The sequence below is a fragment of the Papaver somniferum genome, chromosome 2 (genome assembly GCF_003573695.1).
Source record: "Papaver somniferum cultivar HN1 chromosome 2, ASM357369v1, whole genome shotgun sequence".
Classification (NCBI taxonomy): Eukaryota; Viridiplantae; Streptophyta; class Magnoliopsida; order Ranunculales; family Papaveraceae; genus Papaver; species Papaver somniferum.
In genome coordinates, this window is record NC_039359.1 from 217,997,611 (window position 1) to 218,018,238 (window position 20,628).

At 38.0% G+C, this 20,628-nt stretch overlaps 1 protein-coding gene and 1 non-coding gene across 2 annotated transcripts; both read right to left on the reverse strand.

The window, feature by feature from the left end:
- Positions 1-596: 596 nt before the first annotated feature.
- TRNAK-UUU lies at positions 597-668 on the reverse strand. Its single transcript has one exon. It is a non-coding gene; the product is annotated as a tRNA-Lys (tRNA).
- Positions 669-14,884: 14,216 nt separating this feature from the next.
- LOC113352872 lies at positions 14,885-15,888 on the reverse strand. The gene is made up of 2 exons (XM_026596631.1): positions 15,187-15,888; positions 14,885-15,082 (listed from the first exon to the last, which is right to left on the reverse strand). Exons 1-2 carry the CDS (start codon positions 15,886-15,888, stop codon positions 14,885-14,887), a joined length of 900 nt encoding a protein of 299 aa, XP_026452416.1.
- Positions 15,889-20,628: the final 4,740 nt, after the last annotated feature.

Consider the following 20,628-nt stretch of genomic DNA (forward strand, 5'->3'; position numbering starts at 1 on the left):
AAAAAAGAAAAAGAAAAAGAAAACTTTCGTAAATATTTCATTTTATCCCCGTTTGTTTGTTGTCTCATAATTATTTCTTTTAGTGAAACAGACTGGTAAACAGACCGAAGAAGCCCAATTATCACCGTTGAGATTTATGAAAATTCAAGTTTTCATAAGGGGTTGTTTGGTGAAAATGGAAACCGAACAAACAAACCCAATTATCGCCGCCGAAGGTTTAGAAAAATTCCAGTTTTCACAAGACGATATTTGGTGAAACTTCCAATTTTCATACTAATTATATTAGGTGAAAATTTCAGTTTTCTTTGTTACAAAATTGGTGGAAATATTTCAAATAGATGTATTTATAGGTCAAAAACACACAACAACTATTTCTACCTTTTAGGATCACATAGAATTCATTGTTCACAAAGTTTGTTCGGATGAAAAATTTTAGTCGTAGTGCACACAACTATATGGAATAAAGTTGAATAGTTGCTAAAGAGATGGTAAGATTAGCCTCTTGGTTTCCACTTCTCACTTTTGCAGTCCTAAACTAAACAAAAATTCAAGTGAGAAGTGGAAATAAAAGAAAAACTAAAAAAATCATGGAATTACGCCGACTAAGGGGATCCAACCATTGACCACGGGATTAAAAGTCACGCGCTCTACCACTGAGCTAAGTCGGCGTAGACATTCAAAACTAAGAGAAAGACTTATAAATTATAGTGTACACTGAGCAAAGCATTTTCGTGGTATGCTCGTATTGCCATCACCTTGATTGTCTTTTAAGCCTGTTGATGTTTATGCTGAACTTTACCACTAATAAAAAGAAGAATGAATTTCATTGAGCCTTATATACTTGAGATTTCTCCAAGTAAGCAAGGTGGCCGGTGCGAAATAAAAGAATAAAGAATTGTTGAATGATGCATTTGTTTAACTAAAGCCGTTAATTAGTTAGTGATTATTATAGTCGGGTTATAATCTATTCAAGTATTGACAGTGCCGAAGGCATGGGAGTAGACGAGTTGATATCGTGGCCGTGCCATTATTGCATGCGCATTACTTCTATGTTTGCATTTTATTTTTCTTTATACCTTCAGCTGCTTCCAATATAACTCTATACACAATAATGGATATACATTTCTAAGACGTCAAACAAATCGAGTATGCGTCTCTAAAGCATCATATTTTCACATCCATTTCTGCACATCGCTATAATAACTTAATAACAGATCTTGACAATTATAGCTCGTATATAAAGAATACGAATTCAACAACATTAATAATTAATCAACATGGATGCCAGCCTAATTTTTGCCTTAAAGTTGCCCACCTAAGTCATAAGCTTGCACCCAAGCCTAAAATTTTGATAAACAGGATCCCCAAGCCCATTCATCCTTCACATAAGCTTGTAACACTATTTATTGCAGTTTCCTCCACCATTTCATTCAATGTTCCTTTGTCTAATTTTCAACCTTGCTATAATTTGAATTAAATTTGTATATGAACCGACTTTGTTTCTTAACATTGCAACTCATATAGAATAAATAAATTAAAACTTCTTGTTACGAAATTGGCAAAATTATTCCAAGTAGATATGTATTTATAAGTCAAAAACATGGGATGACTATTTTCAGGATCACATAGTATTCATTATTCACAAAGTTTGTTTCGATAACTTGAATGAAAATTTTGCTCAACAGTTAGTAATGCCCCATCAGTCTGTTTTCTAGTGCACACAAGTGACACAACTATAGAATGAAATTGCGTGGTTTAATCACAACAGTATGCTTTTAAATTCCCTCCAGTCACCTTATTATAAAATTATACACATGTGATTGGATTTTGTAAATCACTGAATGAACTGTTAGTTAATTGATATTTCCTAAGTTAGCCGTGACTGTTTTGGAAAAAGGGTTTCCTAAAACGGCTAGAATTCTTGGTGGCCAAATTTGTAACCTATATAAATAGGTAATTAGGCCTTGTAGAATTGTATTGTGTAGAAAACGATTAAAAGATCGGTGAGAGATTTCTTGTATAGCTTTTAGGATAAAGCTAGGGTTCCGTTGTGTTAGCATATTGGTGAGGAACAAGAGACAAGGTTATCGTCTCGGGTAATTGTTGTGGTGTAAGCAAGGGTTTGCTGGGATTCACACGACGTTGTAATCGTTTTTCTTCATAGTGGATTTGAGTTGGTGCGGCTCAAAGTGGACGTAGATAATATATACAAGTTGTATGTATTGGTCGAACCACTATAAATCTTGTGTCTTGTGAGTTGATTTATCTTTCTCGTATTATTATAGTTGCTTGGGCTTAGTTTACTTATTATTCATCATAATATTTCAAGATTTGTTATTCCACGGTTGTCAGTGATTCCATAAGAAAATCCTGACATGAACCAGAAAGGAAAACTAAGAAAATGGAATTCCATAATTAAATGTGAGTGACTCTGAACCCTTGAAAGTCACGCGCTTTACGACTGAGCTAAGTCGGCTCCGATTTTCCTGAATTAAGAGGACACCAAATAAAGGCATGCAGTAGATGAAATCTTAGCAGTATCACAAAATTGATTTGCTCAGTGATGGATCCTACGGACGTTACATAATACCGATATTGTCTCCAATTTCACCACCTTTGGCCAGACAGGTGTGGGGTTTTTAATCGAAAAGGCATCGATACTATGTAAGGAGATTCCACACCTTATTAGTCTCCACCTAGAACTCCGCATATCCCATGTGGGAGTAATCTCATGGGATTGGGTCGAGCCAAATCCCAAAAAATCTCCACCTTGGCGAGATCCAAGCTATCTCACCAACTATCGTTGTACGATCAACGTTATGCAACATCTTGAGGTACACCTTGATCCTTCATGTCCACAACTCCACATTGATTGGCACCACTTAGGTGTACTGCATGCCAAGTCAATCTACCATACACGATCGTCATCCGTATACTACTGTCGAACCTGGTTACAGTCAATTTGCGTCCTTGAGCCTTGGCCGCCACTTCGAGCTTGATCCACCTGAGTTAGAGAGGGAGACGATCTAACTCCACCATGAGCACTAGCTTAGGCTTGCCATAATCCACCCGAGTTAAAATGTTCCGCACCACCTAACTCCACCTTGCGCACCTCATCCTTCATTAGGGTTGACATCCATAACCATTCGATCTCTTAGTATCCCTAACTCTGATACCAATTGTTGCGCCAAAGCCTGCGGAAGCGTTAGATTTCACTGCTACAATGGTACATCGGTATTGCCAAGAACACAATCACACACACAAGAAGAACAAGTATTTAATGAGGTTGAATCCTCGGGAAAGAATAAGCAATTTTATGTATCACCGTATAGGTTGGAATATACAAAGCTCAAGCATAGAAGAAGAGAACTCTTACTAGTTCTGGTGTGTTTCTCTCTAGTTCTCTCTATGGCTATTTATATACATCAATAGACACATTCCTTAACAAGGATTACTTTCCTACAAGTATAGGGTTTCCTAACTTAGCTCTAAGAGACAAACCTCTTAAGCTGATATACTTAGGACACAAGTACATGGTTTCCTTAACCAACTAGATTTCCTAATCTAGACCTTGATCGTCCTACCAATAGATAAAATCACCTCCATCTTCCAACGTCGATTGAACCATCACTGGTTGCCTACGTATCCTCAATATGAATCAAACCCGACCGTAATTCTCTCAAATGGCATTTCTAGAAGACCTCCACCAGGTTCCTAAGAACCTCTACCCCAAAAGGGCCTTTCACGAAACCGAAAGGATGTGGATCAATTTCGAACAATGTAGAAACTTGATCCCAGATACTACTTTAGTCAACATATCAGCTGGATTGTCTTTGGTATCGATCTTCACAAGTTCAATATCTTCTTCTTCAAGAATTTCTCTCACAAAGTGAAATCGTACGTCTATATGTTTGGTTCTAGCATTATGCACTTGATTCTTAGCCAAATAAATTGCACTTAGACTATCACAATGCACAGGAAGTTGGTCTTGCACAACTCCTAAGTCATCTAGCAAAGCTTGTAACCATATAGCCTCCTTAAATGCCTCTGTCACTGCCATATACTCTGCCTTCGTAGTTGAAAGCGCCACAGTAGACTGCAATATTGATCTCCAACTAATTGGTGCTCCTGCTACGGTAAATACATACCCTGTAGGTGAACGTCTCTTAACCAAATCACCAGCATAGTCAGAATCCACATACCCAACACACACCTGATTGTTACTTTTATCCTTCACAAACTCCAAGCCAACATCAATTGTACCATAAAGATACCTCAAAATCCATTTCACAGCTTGCCAATGTCCCTTACCAGGACAATGCATATAACGGCTGACCATACTAACTGCATGTGAAATGTCCGTCCTTGTACATACCATCATATACATCAAGCTACCAACATCCTCAGCATTTGGGACTTGGGACATATACCTTGGTTCTTCTTCGGTAATGAGAGACATACGAGCATTCAACTTAAAATGATCATCAAGGGGAGTACTTACAGATTTAGTTCCTTCGTAGACACCAAACTTCTGTAACACTTTCTTCAAATATGCCTTCTGAGACAAACAAACCTTACCCTTCTCTCTGTCACGTTGAATCTCCATACCAAGAATCTTCTTAGCCTCTCCCAGATCTTTCATCTCAAACTCAGATGACAACTTGCACTTCAAATTATCGATCTCTTTCTTGTTATTCGACGCAATCAGCATATCATCGACATACAAGAGCAAGTATATGAAATACCCATCACGTATCTTCTTGAAGTATAGACAATGGTCATAGTGATTTCTTGTGTATATTGGGCCTATCATAAACTGGTCAAATCGTTTGTACCATTGTCTTGGAGACTGCTTCAGCCCGTACAACGATCGCTTCAGTTTACATACACAATCTTCTTTTCTGGCAACCTTGAACCCACTCGGCTGAGTCATATAGGTCTCCTCTTCTAGATCACCATGTAAGAATGCCATCTTAACATCTAGTTGAACTAGGTATAAATCATATTGTGTTACCAAGGCCAACAAAATACGGATTGATGAGTGTTTTACCACCGGAGAGAACACCTCATTGTAGTCAATCCCTTCTCTTTGGGCATAACCTTTTGCAACTAACCTTGCCTTGTAGCGTACTTGATTCACTGAAGATCCTTCTTTCTTAGCATATACCCACTTGCACCCTATGGACTTCTTACCGTTCGGAAGCTTCATAAGAATCCATGTGTCATTCTTGTCAAGAGACTCCATCTCATCCTGCATTGCACCTTCCCATTTCTTACACTCTGCACTGCGTATAGCTTCTAAATAGGAAGTAGGAGTACCATCTTCAACAACTGGTAATTCATAAGAAACAAAATCATTCATCCAACCAGGTTTCCTGGTTTATCTTCTCGGTTTGCTGGTTGCTATGGTTTCCATGACCGTAGCTTCTGTATCTTCTACTGACTCTTGTTCCTCTTCTACACCAGTGTCACTATCATTTGGAACTTCAGTAGCTACTTCTCTTGCAGACCCAATATCTTCATAAGTATTCTGAACAGATACAGACTTAACTGGAATTGGTGGAGTTGCATCAATCTCCACCTGCTGCAAAGGCTCACTAGTACTGGTGCTTCCGTCCTCCACCTGCCAAGAACCCCAAGACTTTACCATAGACATATCATCAAATGTGACATCTCTACTCATGACTATCTTCTTCTCAACTGGATTCCAAATCTTGAACCCTTTCACTCCACTCTTCATACCCACAAAGACTCCTTTCACGGCACGGCTATCAAGCTTATTTTCACTAACATGATACCACATAGTACAACCAAAGATATAAATTGAGTCATAGTCATAAGTTGGTTTACCAAACCATTTCTCCATAGGAGTTTTACCTTCTAATGCAGCTGATGGCAACCTATTAATGAGGAAGCACGCATACATAACTGCCTCAGCCCAAAACGCTTTACCTAATCCAGCATTAGATAGCATACATCTTACCTTCTCCAGCAAAGTACGATTCATGCGTTCAGCTACCCCATTCTGTTGCGGTGTCTTCTTAACTGTGAAGTGCCTCTTTATCCCCTCATCCTGACATACTTGCAAGAACGGATCACTCTTGTACTCTCCACCATTGTTCGAACGTAGTACTTTGATCTTTCTGCCAGTTTGAGTCTCAGTTGCCTTTTTCCACCTCACAAATATTTCTAGGACTTCATCCTTATGCCTCATGGTGTACACCCATACGCGCCTAGAATAGTCATCAATAAACGACACAAACCAATGTTTACCTCCCAATGATGCATTCTTGGAAGGACCCCAAACATATGAGTGAACATAGTCAAGAACTCCAATAGTATTGTAGATAGATGTGCCAAAGCTTGTTCTTGTTTTCTTTCCCTTTACACAATGTTCACAAAATGTTAACTTGCAGGCAATAGCACCTTTCAACAAGTATTGTTGAATCAACCTATGCAACGACTTCTCACCTGGATGTGCAAGTCTCATGTGTCATAGCTTCGTCTTCTCGGTAGCTGCACTTTCAATGTGTTCAGAAATAGACATATCCCCTGTTGTTGTACCCCCAATCAAGTAGTACAAATTATAATGACGTGTGCCCTTCATGATTACCATAGATCCAGAGATTACCTTTAGAACGCCATTTTCAGCGACTATCTTATAGCCCTTAGCTTCCAAAGTTCCGAGTAAAATCAGATTCTTCTTTATGGCAGGTACAAATTTTACCTCCTTCATCTCTCTAACCATACCATCATGCATCTTGATACGAACACTACCAATCCCAATCACCCTGCAGGTATGATTGTTTCCCATACGTACTTCTCCATCAAGTTCTTCAAAACTTGAGAACCAGTTCAGATATGGACATATATGATATGTTTCTCCAGTATCTAATACCCATGTACCATTTGCAATAGCACAAGCTGATGGTGTCACAGTCGAGAAATCATAAGCATCATCTGATTCTTCATTACCTTTAGCAATGTTCACCTCGGTATTGCTATTATCTCATTCTCTTGCCTTACGCTTGATACAATCCTTAGCCCAATGACCAAAGTCATGGCACCAAGCACACTCATCTTTCTGCAGTCGCGTCCTACTCTTAGAACGTCCTCTACCTTTACCATAAACACCAGTCTTCTTTCTCATGTCTGCTGAACGACCCTCTTGTAAGAAGAAAGTCATTGTTAGCTTCACTTGCAAGGTATTCACGATCCATCTTCCTGAATTCCTCACTACGCAATGTCGTAGTGACCTCTGCATATGTCATCTTGTCCTTTCCATGCATTAATGCGTTAATCACGGGTTCATACTTTTCAGGAAGAGAGTTTATCAGACACAAAGCTTGTTCCTCGTCGTTTATCTTCTCATCGTAGTTAACCAACTCAGCAAGAAGTTTATTATATAAATATAGGTACTCAGTTAGGGTTGCACCTCTTTTCATGTTATAGCGATACAAATTCCTTTTAAGATGTATCTTATTGGCCACGTTCTTCACAAGGTATTCCTTCTCTAGTTTTTCCCAAAGATCCTTAGCTGAGGTCTCGTGCTGATAATTAACTCTTACTGCAGTTGCTAAACACCCTTGTATTGAAGCAAGACATAATTTATTCATCTTGTTCCATTACTTTTCAGACATCTCCACTGGATGACCTTATATAGCTTCTTCTAGGTCAAGATGAACAAGAGCACCCATTACGTCCGTTCTCCATAAACCAAAGTTATTGGTTCCTGTAAACTTTTCTACCTTGAGTTGTGATCTATGTGAATAAAATATTTCTTCTTTTGTTTCTTTATCTTTATTTGTGGACTCCGAATGTTCTCCTAAAGGATTTTTCAGATCTTCGTCCCCGTCAACCATTGTTCACGAACAACCAAGTATAGATAAAAACAGAACCTTTGAGATTTCTATTACCTCAAGCAAGCTTCAGAAAAATACTTTCACTTCAACTGCAATTCGAGTACATGTATCCAAGAGCGTCTCCTTTCTCTGATACCAATTGATGGATCCTACGGACGTTACATAGTACCGATATTTTCCCCACTTTCACCACCTTTGGCCAGACAGGTGTGGGGTTTTTAATCGAAAAGGCCTCGGTACTATATACGGAGATCCCACACCTTATTAGTCTCCACCTAGAACTCTGCATATCCCGTGTGGGACTAATCTCATGGGCTTGGGTCGAGCCAAATCCCCAACACTCAGTATATACCATTGAATTGCAAAATGCATTTTTTTTCAGGGAAAAGATCAATGACATGAAATTTATCCATAGCGAAGGTCTAGGAGTGGATACTTCTGTGGGTGACAGATGGTGTGGGGTATTTGTCTCTATGTAGCTATTGAGATTTCCTATGTAATTTGTGAAGTTCATTGCTCTCCTAGGATCAGCTTTTTTGTTTTAAAAATGGACTTCATATATCTTTCCATATGCTCCATGAAATCACCCTAGCCAGGATATTAGCCAATCATTTTGAGAGTCTTGTTGAGCATCTTGGATGAATCGTCTTTCAAACGTAGCAGCAATGGTGATGTAGCCACCAGATAAAACTCTACTTCCTCCTGGTACCTCCATCCAAACAGCTCTTGAGAAAGCACAAGAGAAATAGTATATGCATTGTGCATTCACCATGTTGATTGCAAAGATGGCATAACTGATTTATATATCTGCACACCTTTGAGACTCGTTCTTTAGTACGCAGAATGTCTAAAAGGCATTTCCAGAAAGAAAGAAAAAAAAATTGACTCTCGGCCAAGCTTTAATACTCATAGATCCTAGATTTCAGTTTAAACTTGTAGATCCCCGGAACTGTTTTCATATAATTTGTTATAACTACTGCATTAATACAAAAAGCTAGGCATCTTACGTCTCTACTTCTACAGAAGGTTTTTGAAAGTAGACACCATTGTTGAACTCATTAACCCAACTAAATACGCTACTTCCATGTTTGCATTTTACTTCTTAATATCTGCAGTTGCTTCGATTCTAACCTGGAGATTTTCTTCAAATGGAATCTTGAATTTTTGAATGCTTTAGCAAAAATTAATTGATTTCTGTATGATCTTCTTTGAATGTTAAATTTCTTCTATGGATAAAAGGATTAGGTTTTTCTTACTTGTAGAGAACAAAAACTGTTTGGAGTGTTTGCAGTTTGTACCGCCTTTCTCTTTACTCACGTATTTTTTTTTTCATTTTGACAAGGCCCGCTGGGTTAAGGAAACCCAAACCAAAAAGAAAAAACAAAAAGCCTAAAAAATAAGACAAAAAACAAAAAATTGTGTTAAATTATTGGGAGTAGCGGTCAGCTTAGATGATGTGTTTTTGAATGGCCTTGCCATCAAGAGAGCAGAGAAAGCAGTCGAACTAATGCAGGTTTTATCCAAGCTTCGCGATCCTCTGTGTGAATTACTACTCTTACGTGCATGTATGGGTATTTCCAAGTTGCTTTTTGGTCTTCGTATTTTCCAGCCAGAATTTATTATGGAGGCAGTGGAAATTTCTGATAATGGCTTGAGAGAGGTGATTGAGGGCATAGTGGTTTGTGGGGTCCGTTTTTTGGGATTTACAATATAGGTTATCTACATTGCCAATTAGATACGGAGGTTTGGGCATATATACTGCTAGAGAGGCGTCCCAATATGCCTTCCTAGCATCACGTGTTCAAACTTGGGGGTTGTTGGATCATATATTAAGGAGTGGGGAGGTGGAAGACATGGATGACAACTTCAACAAATCTTTGATGACGTTACAGGAAACTCTCCCTGATTTTGAATTTAGCAGTTTTACCAGCAAAAACACCGCCCCCTAAAACCCAGAGTACTTTGGCGTCTGCTATTTTTGGTAAAGTAGTTAAAAATATGGATAAGGTTTACGAGTTGTCAGGTAGACAAAAATCAGTTTTAGGTTGTCTGCAAGCCGGGCATGCTCAGGATTTCCTACTCTCTATTCCAATTGAGGTCCTTGGGCATAAGATGCCACCTGTGGAGTACCGTACTATCCTTAAATATAGATTGATGATTCCTTTATACCCATCAGACACTCGGTGTCCTGCTTGTATCACTGGATGTTTAGACGCTTATGGGGAACATGCAGTTCATTGTAAGGTGGACCCTGGTTTTAAACATAGACATGATCACGTGAGGGACATTTTATATGATATACTGTGGAGAGCCGATATTTCTGCAAAGAAAGAAGCGTCTGTCAACTTTTTGACTGATCCACTCGAGGAGAGATCGACGCTCAGTCCAGCAGATATTTTAATTTTTGGGTGGGCTAACGGAAAACATGCATGTGTGGATCTTACTGGGGTTTCTCCGTTAGTAGGAATCGGACACAGTTCGTTTACAGTCGGGCAAGCGGCGTTGAGGGCTGCCTCAGGTACGATAGCGAAACATGAGAAAACGTGTCTTGATAATGGGCATGCCTTTATTCCTTTTGTTTTGATACTTTTGGTTTTTTAGTTCCAGAGGAGGTTGGACTCCTCAAAAGAGTCCAGAAAGTCATGCACAATAATGTCATGACCCCTGGTTCAAGGGAGTTTGTTTTCCATAGGTTAGGATTTGCAATTCGAAAAGGACTTGCGGCGCATCTTGTTGCGCGTTTGCCTAGTTCGTCGATGTAATGATATTGGAATTATTTTTTATAATTAATTTTTAAAGTTCTTCAAAAATAAAGGAAACAAAAACAGAGGGCCACAGCAAACTATCTTCTTCTGCGCCTCTGATACACCTGCTGAGCCTTGTCAGCTGCTAGGATTTCTCTAAAGTCTGGAGAGAAGGATTCATGTCATATTTCCACTCAAGTACCACCAGGATATACACCTGCAAGAAAGTTTGCAGCTCTATTTGTCTCTCTATAGCAATGAGTTACTTTCCAAGAAGTAAACTTCCTTCTCAGCAGCTGAATTCTTCTCCATATTTGTAGCATATTCCAGGGAGGTTCTGGATCAGAATGAGTAAGTAAATTGAAAACCGCCATGGAATAAGAAGCAATGTGCACTCTAAGATTTTCAAACTTTATAGCCATCTTTAGCCCCAGCTCCACTCCCTGCAATTCATGAGCCACAACAGAAATAGGTGGGCTATCACCACTAGTAGCACTTATAACCTCGGCTTCATGATCTCTTAGAATGGCACCAAAACTACCAGCAACCTCAGACTTAGCCCCATCAGTATTGATCATAATTTCATCCATTTCAGGAGCAATCCAAGTGCACTCAATAAATTCTGGTTTAGTAAACAAGCAATCAACTCTCCAATTACTCATAAACCATCTTGCATGAGAAGTATCCTCCTCCTTGCATTTAGAAGCAGACATTTTACACCTAACATCTTGGACAATAAGAACACTGACTTGGTCCTAGGAATTGAAAGAAGATTTAAAAATTCTATTGTTTCTTTCTTTCCAGATGTGATAAATAAAACTGTTGAGAACCAGTTTTTTAATGATGGAAATACTACTAAGACCTGTGAAGTTCTGAGTACACCAAGTTATTTCCTCTTCCCAGGTATTAGAAGTCAGCCTATATAAACCCAATTTGAGCATGAGACCAGTCCAAATACCAGATGAGAATAGGAAGTCATGAAACAGGTGGTCCTCTGTCTCTCCCTCTTCACCACAGAGCACACAAGAAGCCTCAGTAATAACACCCCATCTAAGTAATTTACTTCTAGTTTTGAGTCTTCTATGAAGAGCAATCCAAGTAATGAAAGAATGTCTGGGAATATGTTTTGTGAACCAAATAAGACAGTGCCAAGGAGGAGAAGGAGAATGATCATAGATAGCTAAATAAGTGTGTTTCATTGAAAACTCACCTGTAATGCTAGATTTCCAGAAGAGAAGGTCTTTTTCATGAATGTTAAAGTCAGCAGTGGTGATTTGCTTTACCATATCGTGAACACTCTCTTCCATGTAGGAGGGAAAATTCCAACCTTCATTAGTAATAAACTCAGCAACAGTAATTGTATCAGTAGCACCAATAGTATCCAAAGTATTAGAGTCTACCCAATCCACAAGTCTGCCATTTGAGTGCCAATTATCATGTAAGAAATTTGTGGTAGATCCATCACCTAACAGAATCCCAATGTGATGCTTTGCTAAGTCTCTGTGCTCCAGAATTCTTTTCCAACACCAAGAACAATCTTGAGGGACAGACATTGTCCAGAAATCATGATGTTTAATAAGGTTGCATTTGACCCAAGTAGTCCAGATGGTTTCTTTCCTAGAAATAAGATCCCAGATGTGCCTAAGATTTGCAGCAGTATTTGTATATTCCAAACTTTTAACACCAATTCCACCTTCCTCAAAAGCATGAGACAAATAAGTCCAACTAATAGGATTATAGCTCTTTTTCATATCAGCACCAGACCATAGAAATCTTTTGAATTTTGAATTAAGCTCCTTTATAACTCTCTTGGGCAGAATAAAACAAGAAAACAAAAAATAAAGCATACCACTCAAAACAAACTTAATAAGAAGGGCTCTTCCTGGGTAAGCTAAAAAATTTGGCTTCCAAGAAATTAGTCTATCATCCACTCTCTCCAGTAAAGGCATCCAATCTTTATAAGATAACCTAGTAGAAAGAAGAGGGATACCCAAGTATCTGACAGGGAGTTCACCCACTGAGCAATCCAATATATGAATGATTTGATGTAAAATGTCATCTTCAATAGCAGAGTAGAACAAAGAAGTTTTCTGATTATTCATTTCAAGCCCAGTATATAAACTAAATTTATTCAAAGAAGTCTTAACACTAGTAGCAGCTGAAGGAGTACCTTTGAAAAAAAGCATGACATCATCAGCAAAACACAAGCGTGTGAGGCTTGTAAGCTTGCACCTTGGATGGAATCCAAAATTTTGCAGTTGAACTTGCTTTAGAAGGGTAGCACTCAACATCTCCATTGCAAGGACCAACATATATGGAGAAATAGGGCAGCCTTGTCTGAGACCTCTTTTAGCTACAAAGAAACCATATGGAGAACCATTCACAAGCACTGACAATTTTGCAGAAGTAATACATAAAGAAATCTAGTGAATAAAAATATCAGGGAAGCCCATTTGTATTAAGACATAAAAAATAGCAGACCATTTAACAGTGTCATAAGCCTTTCTCAAGTCAATTTTTAGAGCACATCTAGGGGACCCTTTTGATCTGTGATACTTCCTTACCAATTCATGAGACAATAAAATGTTATCTTGAATACTTCTACCAGAGATAAAAGCTGATTGATTCTGGATGATGAGACCCCCCAAAATCTTCTTCATTCTAAGAGAGATAATTTTGGTAATGCATTTATAAGTGACATTACAACAAAAAATAGGTCTATAATCAGAAACTGTTGAAGGATTCTTCTGCTTAGCAATAAGAGTAATGAAAGTACTATTTATTTCCTTTAGAAGTTTGACTTATTGAAAAAAAATTGAACTGCAACAACTAAATCATTACCAACAATGGACCAACTAGTCTTGAAAAAATGGCTGGAGAAACCATCTGAACCAGGGGCCTTACTAGAACCAATAGAGTTAAGAGACAAAACAACTTCCTCTCTAGTTACAGGTCTAATGAGGTCAGCCAAATCATCTTGTTTAACACAAGCCTCAAACCTTAAATTAGAGAAATCATCACTCCCATTTTCCTCAAGATGACTACCAAACAGATTTGAAAAATAAGACACACATTCATTTGCTATATCCTTATCTTCAGTAACTTTAACATTTTCATTGTTATAAAGGAAAAGAATATTGTTTTTAGATCTTCTTTCTTTGAGGGAATTAGGAAAAAAGAAGTATTCGAATCACCCAAGTTTAACTACTTGACTCTAGATTGTTGTTTAAGAGCAGCTTCCTCGTACTTAGCTAACTTAACATATTCAGCAACATATTCTCTTTCTCTTCTAGCAAGATCATGGTCCAAAGGATGAGTTTGAAGTAAAATTTGAGCTGAGTCCATGTTTTCTTTGCCAAGCCTAACTTGTTCTGTCATAGCTCTAAATTTTGTTCTTTTCCATTTGATAAGCTCATGTTTAACATTCTTCATTCTATTAACTAAGAGAATCATGGGATTACCTCTAAGTTAGAGGCTCTAACAGAGAGAGTCCATCCAGTTCTAACCACACCCAGAAAGTCATCTTCTTCAGACAAATAGTTATAAAACCTAAAAGGGAGGGGGCTTGCTTTTTTTTTTCACAAATAGAGACAATAACAGGAGAATGGTCAGAGATACCTGGTAAGAGAAACTCTGCTTTAGAAAGTTGAAAACCTGAATCCATTCGATATTCACCATAGCTCTATCCAACTTTTATCTAATAATAGCACCATCCTGTTGGCAATTGGTCCAAGTATAAAAGCAGCCAGTGAAAGGGATATCCAAGAGCTGAGAAAGATGACTAAATCTAGCAAAACCCTCATACTGATAAGGCATAATTTGAGAGCCTCCCACTTTATCATAAGGAGAAATTATAGAATTAAAATCTCCAAGTAACACCCAAGGTTTAGTATTTGACTCAGCAAAAGAAGTAATCATGTCCCATAGAGAATTCCTAGTGATATATAGTTATCACCATAAACAACAGTCACTACAAAATTTAAGCTAGAAGCATTAACTTCAAGGAAAATAGCTTGAGGAGAGATCAGAAGAACATTCACTTGAAGAATATTTGGGTCCCATCCCACCCAAATTCTACCAAAACAATCATTAGAATTATTATTTAGAAAGCACCAAGAGGGATTTATAAAATTCCTTATTCTAACTTTATTCATAGCTTGAACATGAGTTTATACTACCAATTAAAGGTAAATTATTATTTCTAATAAGATTTTTGACTTCCAAGTGTTTCAAAGGGTCATTTAACCCCCCTGATGTTCCATCCTCCAATGGTGAACATCATTTAAGATTTAAAGGGAGAGAAATAGTACCTCTAGCAGATTTCTTCAAATCTGCAATCTTGGGAAAGAGGTTTATAGTTGGTGGAGAAAGGATGCATATCTTATCAAAGTGAGATATATACCCAGAGTTAGAAGATTCAGGAGCACAATTCTTCTGCTGAGTTACATGTAAAACTTCTTGAAAATTCTCTTTATTCTACTCAGTTGAGTGAACATGTATATTGTCCAAACCCTTGTCCAAAATGAAAAAGGATTTGAGAAAATAAGATCATTACTAGTGTTATCCTTTATTGCATTCACCTCCTGTAAAACATGAGTGTGCTCTTGATCAGATTCCATAGCTACAGCTTCACTTACTTCTTGAGAGTGCACATTGCTAGCTTCGGAAGCTTCTTGTGGAACCACATTACTTTGACCACTAGCTATTTGCTTATTTGTCTTAGCCCCAAGCCTTGATTTTAAAGTCCAACCATCTTCAATGGCGGTATTTACTGTATGCTTCTGAACCCACTTTTGAACAACGTTTTGAACTGGCTTAACATTCTTAGGACAATTTGTAGTAACATGACCAAAAACTGCACACTCTTTGCATTTAGGTGGTTTCCAAGAATAGTTCGTCTTGATTTCAATTGTATCCTTTCCACCCAAAGTAAAGGTGAAGGAGTCTAGAAACTCACAGTTTACATCAACTTCAACACAAATTCTGGCATAACTCATTCTTGTTTTGTTAAGAGTCTGAGTATCCATCATTAGAGGATTCCCATGATAGCTAGCAATCATACTTAAACCCTTATTATTCCACATAAATAAAGGAACATTTCTAAAGTTCATCCAAACAGGAATGGATTTCAACTCAGCAATTTCCTTTTCAACTACTCTAGACCAATGTTTAACAATGAATAATCTATTAGAGATAAACATAGAGCCCATTTCTAAAGCTCTAGTTCTATCCTCAGTAGAATTGAAGTCAAAAATAAACATACTCTCACCATGGATGGTCATTTGGAGCTCACCTTTTGGTTTCCAGGCTCGATTAACAGCACTACCCAATTGAACGGAAGTCTTCTACCCACAAAAGCTCCAATGACCTTACCTTCACATAAACAAATGTCTTCATCAAATAGTTCATAAGGGATATCCATAGTTATTTTTCCATCCACTACGGGATACGAGTAGAACTCCATGTCTGAAGATTTAACTGTTGCTTTTTCTTTATCAAACAAAGATGACCCCGCTGCAGGAGAAGCAGTAGAACCAGTAGGAGGGGAATTCCCAAAACCGGGAGGAATCGCCGGATTCAAACCAACAACACCATTTGAAAGTGAAGAATTTTGTTCCCCCAAAGGAGAAACCCCTGATGGTCTGGAGGAAACCACCAGAGGATTTGAAGAAGAAAGAGGGATTTGCATCTCACCAGAGGAGATGCAGTGTAGAAAAAACGAGAAAACCCTAACCCTAGAATCTCCTCAGAATCGCCATTGACTTTGGCCGTCAGAGATTGACTAACTTTTACTCACGTGTTTTGGTATGAGCTAGAAATAGAAACTCGGGTTACATATTCTCACATGGGCCTTTTTACAGTTATGAGCACCCATCTCATCTAAAGTAGTTGTACGCAACCCTACGGATCAAACAATGTTTCACAATTGTTGTATTCTTTCAATGAGCCTTGCTATCATGCATGCACACGGGTCCACAAAAACACAATGAATATACCGCATAAGTTTAGAGTCTGCCAAATATCCGATGTGTGACTCTTATAGAGACAGTTTACCATCTTCTTATGGATTTCCCTTTTGATAGGTTGGTATCAGTAGAGCCACTAGAATTAGAAATGATATGATCCATATGGATATCCATATCTAGGTGCTTTCCTGGTTTGCTAACCCACCTAAAATGGGATAATAATATGATCGATTGGGAAATGGTATGTGACATAGTGGCATGGAACATCAGGAAAGCGAGATGTAATGTAATTTTTAAAGAGCACAAGATAACTCCAACGGATTTGATTAGGTTGATAGAGAACGAGATTCCGGTGCATCACTCAAATTTTACCATCGAGCATAACATAGATACTGGGCATAACAAAGGGAAAGGAATGTACTCCACCACCAATCGGGATACGAAAAATCAATTCTGGTTACAAGGAAGATGACTTATATAAAGAATGTGAATCCAACAAAGACTAATAATTAACCAACCAGGTTAGCAAGCTAATTATTGTCCTAAAGTTTCCCGCTTATGCTATAAGCTGGCTCCCAAGTCTAAAAATTTGAAAAAGTGGATTCTTGAGTCCCGTTTGTTTATCCTTCACATCAGCTTGTACTACTATCTATTACAGTTTCCTCTACCATCTCATTCAATGTTCCTTTGTCTAATTCTCAACCTGCTATAATTTTAATTAAATTTTTATCCAAACCGACCTGTCAGTTGTTAATATTGCAGCTGTGGTAGAATACAAATTTCTTGTTACAATATTGGCAAAAATATTAAAAATACATGTATTTATAGGTCAAAAACATGCAATGACTAATTCTACCTTTCAGGATCACATAGTATTCATTGTTCACGAATGTTATCTCGATGACTTGGATGAAAATTTTGCTGAACTATTTATTAGTCATGCCTCATCAGTCTCTTATCTGGTGCACACAACTATAGAATGAAATCGAGTGGTTTAACCACAACAGTATGCTTCTTAGTAACCAGGAATGTCAAAGGAAGTCTGGTATCTCCATGAGATCCGCGTATCTGCGTTCCCAAGTGAGAAACGTGTTAGGAACGCGTTCCTAGCATGCAAAAAACGCGTTCCCAACATTAAGAACCGTGTGATTTCAGCTTCCGACCAATTCTTAATTCCCACAACTAGTTACAACGCGAAACTTAATTCCCATACCTAAATCCCGACATGAAACTTAATTCTCACATGTTTCTAACATTTAAGTTCTTGTAATCAGCCGTGAAACTTAATTCTCATTCCTAATTCCAACATGAAACATAAATCTCACCTATTTACAACTTCAGACCTAGAAACTAAAGAGACGTGATAAGTCTTTATAAGGCCTTCAATTCCATAGCTTCAGCAGCAAACACAACTCATGAAATCCTTTTTCTTCTTTATCCTTTCTTCTTCCATGGATACATCTTCAAACCCAGTAATAAATTTAGAAGAGGATGATGGTGACCAAGCTGAAGAATCAATCTCAACTCCTCTTTGGAAGTACGTCCAAAAAATTGATAAGAAAACTGGAGATAAAGGAGGAGGTGGTGGTGGGCGGAAATTCATATGCAATTTCGGGTGCCAAGTGAAACCCTATATGGGATCTTATACAAGGGTGCGTCAATTCTTGATCGGTATTTTACCGGGCTTCAAACCTCAAGGTATAAACCTGTGTTCTAAAGTTTCAAAAGAGATGAGAGAAATTTAAAAAAAAAAAAAAAGAAGTTGATGCAAGAGTCATGTTTGGTGATAGTGCCAAAGTAAAAAAACTTGCATTACCAAATGCTAGTACAAGTCAGAATCATCAGACAGGTAGTCAAAATGAATTATTTCAGAGTGTGTTGTTAGTAAAATGTTTCAAAAGCACAGTAGATATGATGTTGATCAAAAGATTGCGAGATGTTTATATGTAAATGGAATTCCCATGAATGTTCTTCGATCTCCATTTTGGGCAGAAATGGTCTCTGCCATTAATAATGCACCAAAAGGATACAAATCTCCATCTTATGAAAAGGCTGGAACTTATTTATTAGACAAGGAGAAAATGTTGGTTAAGCAAGCACTGAATCCTTTAGTGACTGACTGGCAGACTCCTGGAGTTTCAATTGTCTCCGATGGTTGGTCGAATTTGAAAAACCAATCATTGATAAATATTATGGCAGTGTCAGATGGCAAGGCAAATTTTTTTAAGCGCACATGATGTTTCAGGAATAGAGAAAATTGGTGAGAACATTTCTGCGATACTCTTGAAAGTAATTGAAGAGATTGGGCCTTCGGTTGTCGTACAAGTCCTCACCGACAACGCGGCAAATTGCAAACTGGCCGGAGAACTCATTGAAGAAAAGTATCCACGTATATTTTGGTCGGGATGTTTAGCACATGCTCTGAATTTATTAATGAAGGACACCGCAAAATCCAAAGGAACCAGCCATTTCATTTGTGAAAGAAACATATAAAAAAGGCAAGGATATTGTGAAGTTCGTCAGGAATCATTCTCAATGTCTAGCTTTTTGTTTAATAATTTTTCTCCTTTAGAGGTTCTTAAATCAAAGAAAACACGTTTTGGATTTCATTTTGTCGTGTTATCCCGGCTTGTCGAGGTAAGAAGTTCTCTTATTTCCATGGTGTATCGGAAGAATGGAAAGAGCTTAAGAAGCCTGCAATTGCAGAAGAACATGCAAACATCAACTCAATTATCATGGATGGGTATTTTTGGAGTAATGCAGATAAAGTGTTGCGCATAACAAAGTCGATGTATATTATGCTCAGATTTTCGGATTCTGACAAGGACGTTATATGAGAAGCATATGAGCAAATGGATATGATGCTGGGATGTATACAAGACACACTTACAGATTATATAGAGATTAAAGATATTATTCAGCAAATTGTGGTTCAAAGATGGAGTAAAATGAACATTCCATTGCATTGCTTAACTTATTTGCTTGTACTTAAATATTACACAAATACATGGCTAATGAAACCAGCTCCCGGTGGCGTTAACAGGAAGAAGCCTAACTACGACAAATAAGTTCAGGATGGGTATCTAGCTGCTATCGATAAGATGTTTCCAATACCGGAAAAAACTGCTGTTATACGACATCAAATTAGTGATTTTGTGAGTAATGGAGGTTGTTTCGCGCGCCCACAAGCTATAGCGGATAGAGCAAGTATGAATGCAAAACAGTGGTGGGGTTTATATGGCGGAGGGGCACCGAAAATTTGCAACTTAGCTATGAGAGTGTTGTCACAAAGTGTTAACTCTTCTTGTGCATAAAGATGTTGGAGCACATATAGCTACATCCACGGTGTAAAGAGAAACAAATTGGGATCTGATAGGGCTGAAAAACTTGTGTATGTTCACTATAACCAGCGTCTTCTTGCAAGACAAAGAGCCGATTACGTGATTCAATATAGAAACTGGGATGTAAATCCGGAAGAAAACAACATTGAAGAAGCTATTGAAGTAATTGAAGCAAGGAAGCGAGACACAACATCTGATAATGAAGTGGATTACTTTACAACACAAACACCTGTTGTTATCCCTCCATCCTCCCCTACACCTCCACCTCCACCACCACCTCCAAGTTCACAAGAACATGAAACACTTGCACAAATGCGAGTTCAAAGTGCTCGTAACAAACACAAGAAGCAAAAGAGGTCAATGAATGAGATATATTCCTGCATTTAAGTCACATTTTCTAAATATTTATGTACTTGTTTTATTTCTTGATTACAATGTTGAAAAATTGGTAGTATAACTAGTATTTTTGGAAAAATGTAATTCACACTTCCAACTCGCTTCCGGTATCTCATTTTTTAAAAATTTTACGTTCCCCGCTTCCGTCCTCGCTCCTGCTCCCGATATCGTTCGCGTTCCTGGCTACTAAGGTATGCTTTTAATTTTCATCCATCACCTTAACCTTATGATAAGAGGATTAAAGAGACCAATCTTAGTTCTAAAAAGATTGTAAAATTACAGAAATGTGATTGGATTTTGTAATCACTGAATGAAACAA

What these genes read in the sequence shown, in the direction of transcription:
- LOC113352872 (XM_026596631.1), bottom strand. Translation starts at nt 15,888, where the DNA reads ATGACCATCCATGGTGAGAGTATGTTTATTTTTGACTTCAATTCTACT. An exon ending in ACACTCATGTTTTACAGGAG is followed by an intron (nt 15,083 to 15,186) that starts GTGAATGCAATA and finishes TCAACTGAGTAG; the next exon opens with AATAAAGAGAATTTTCAAGA.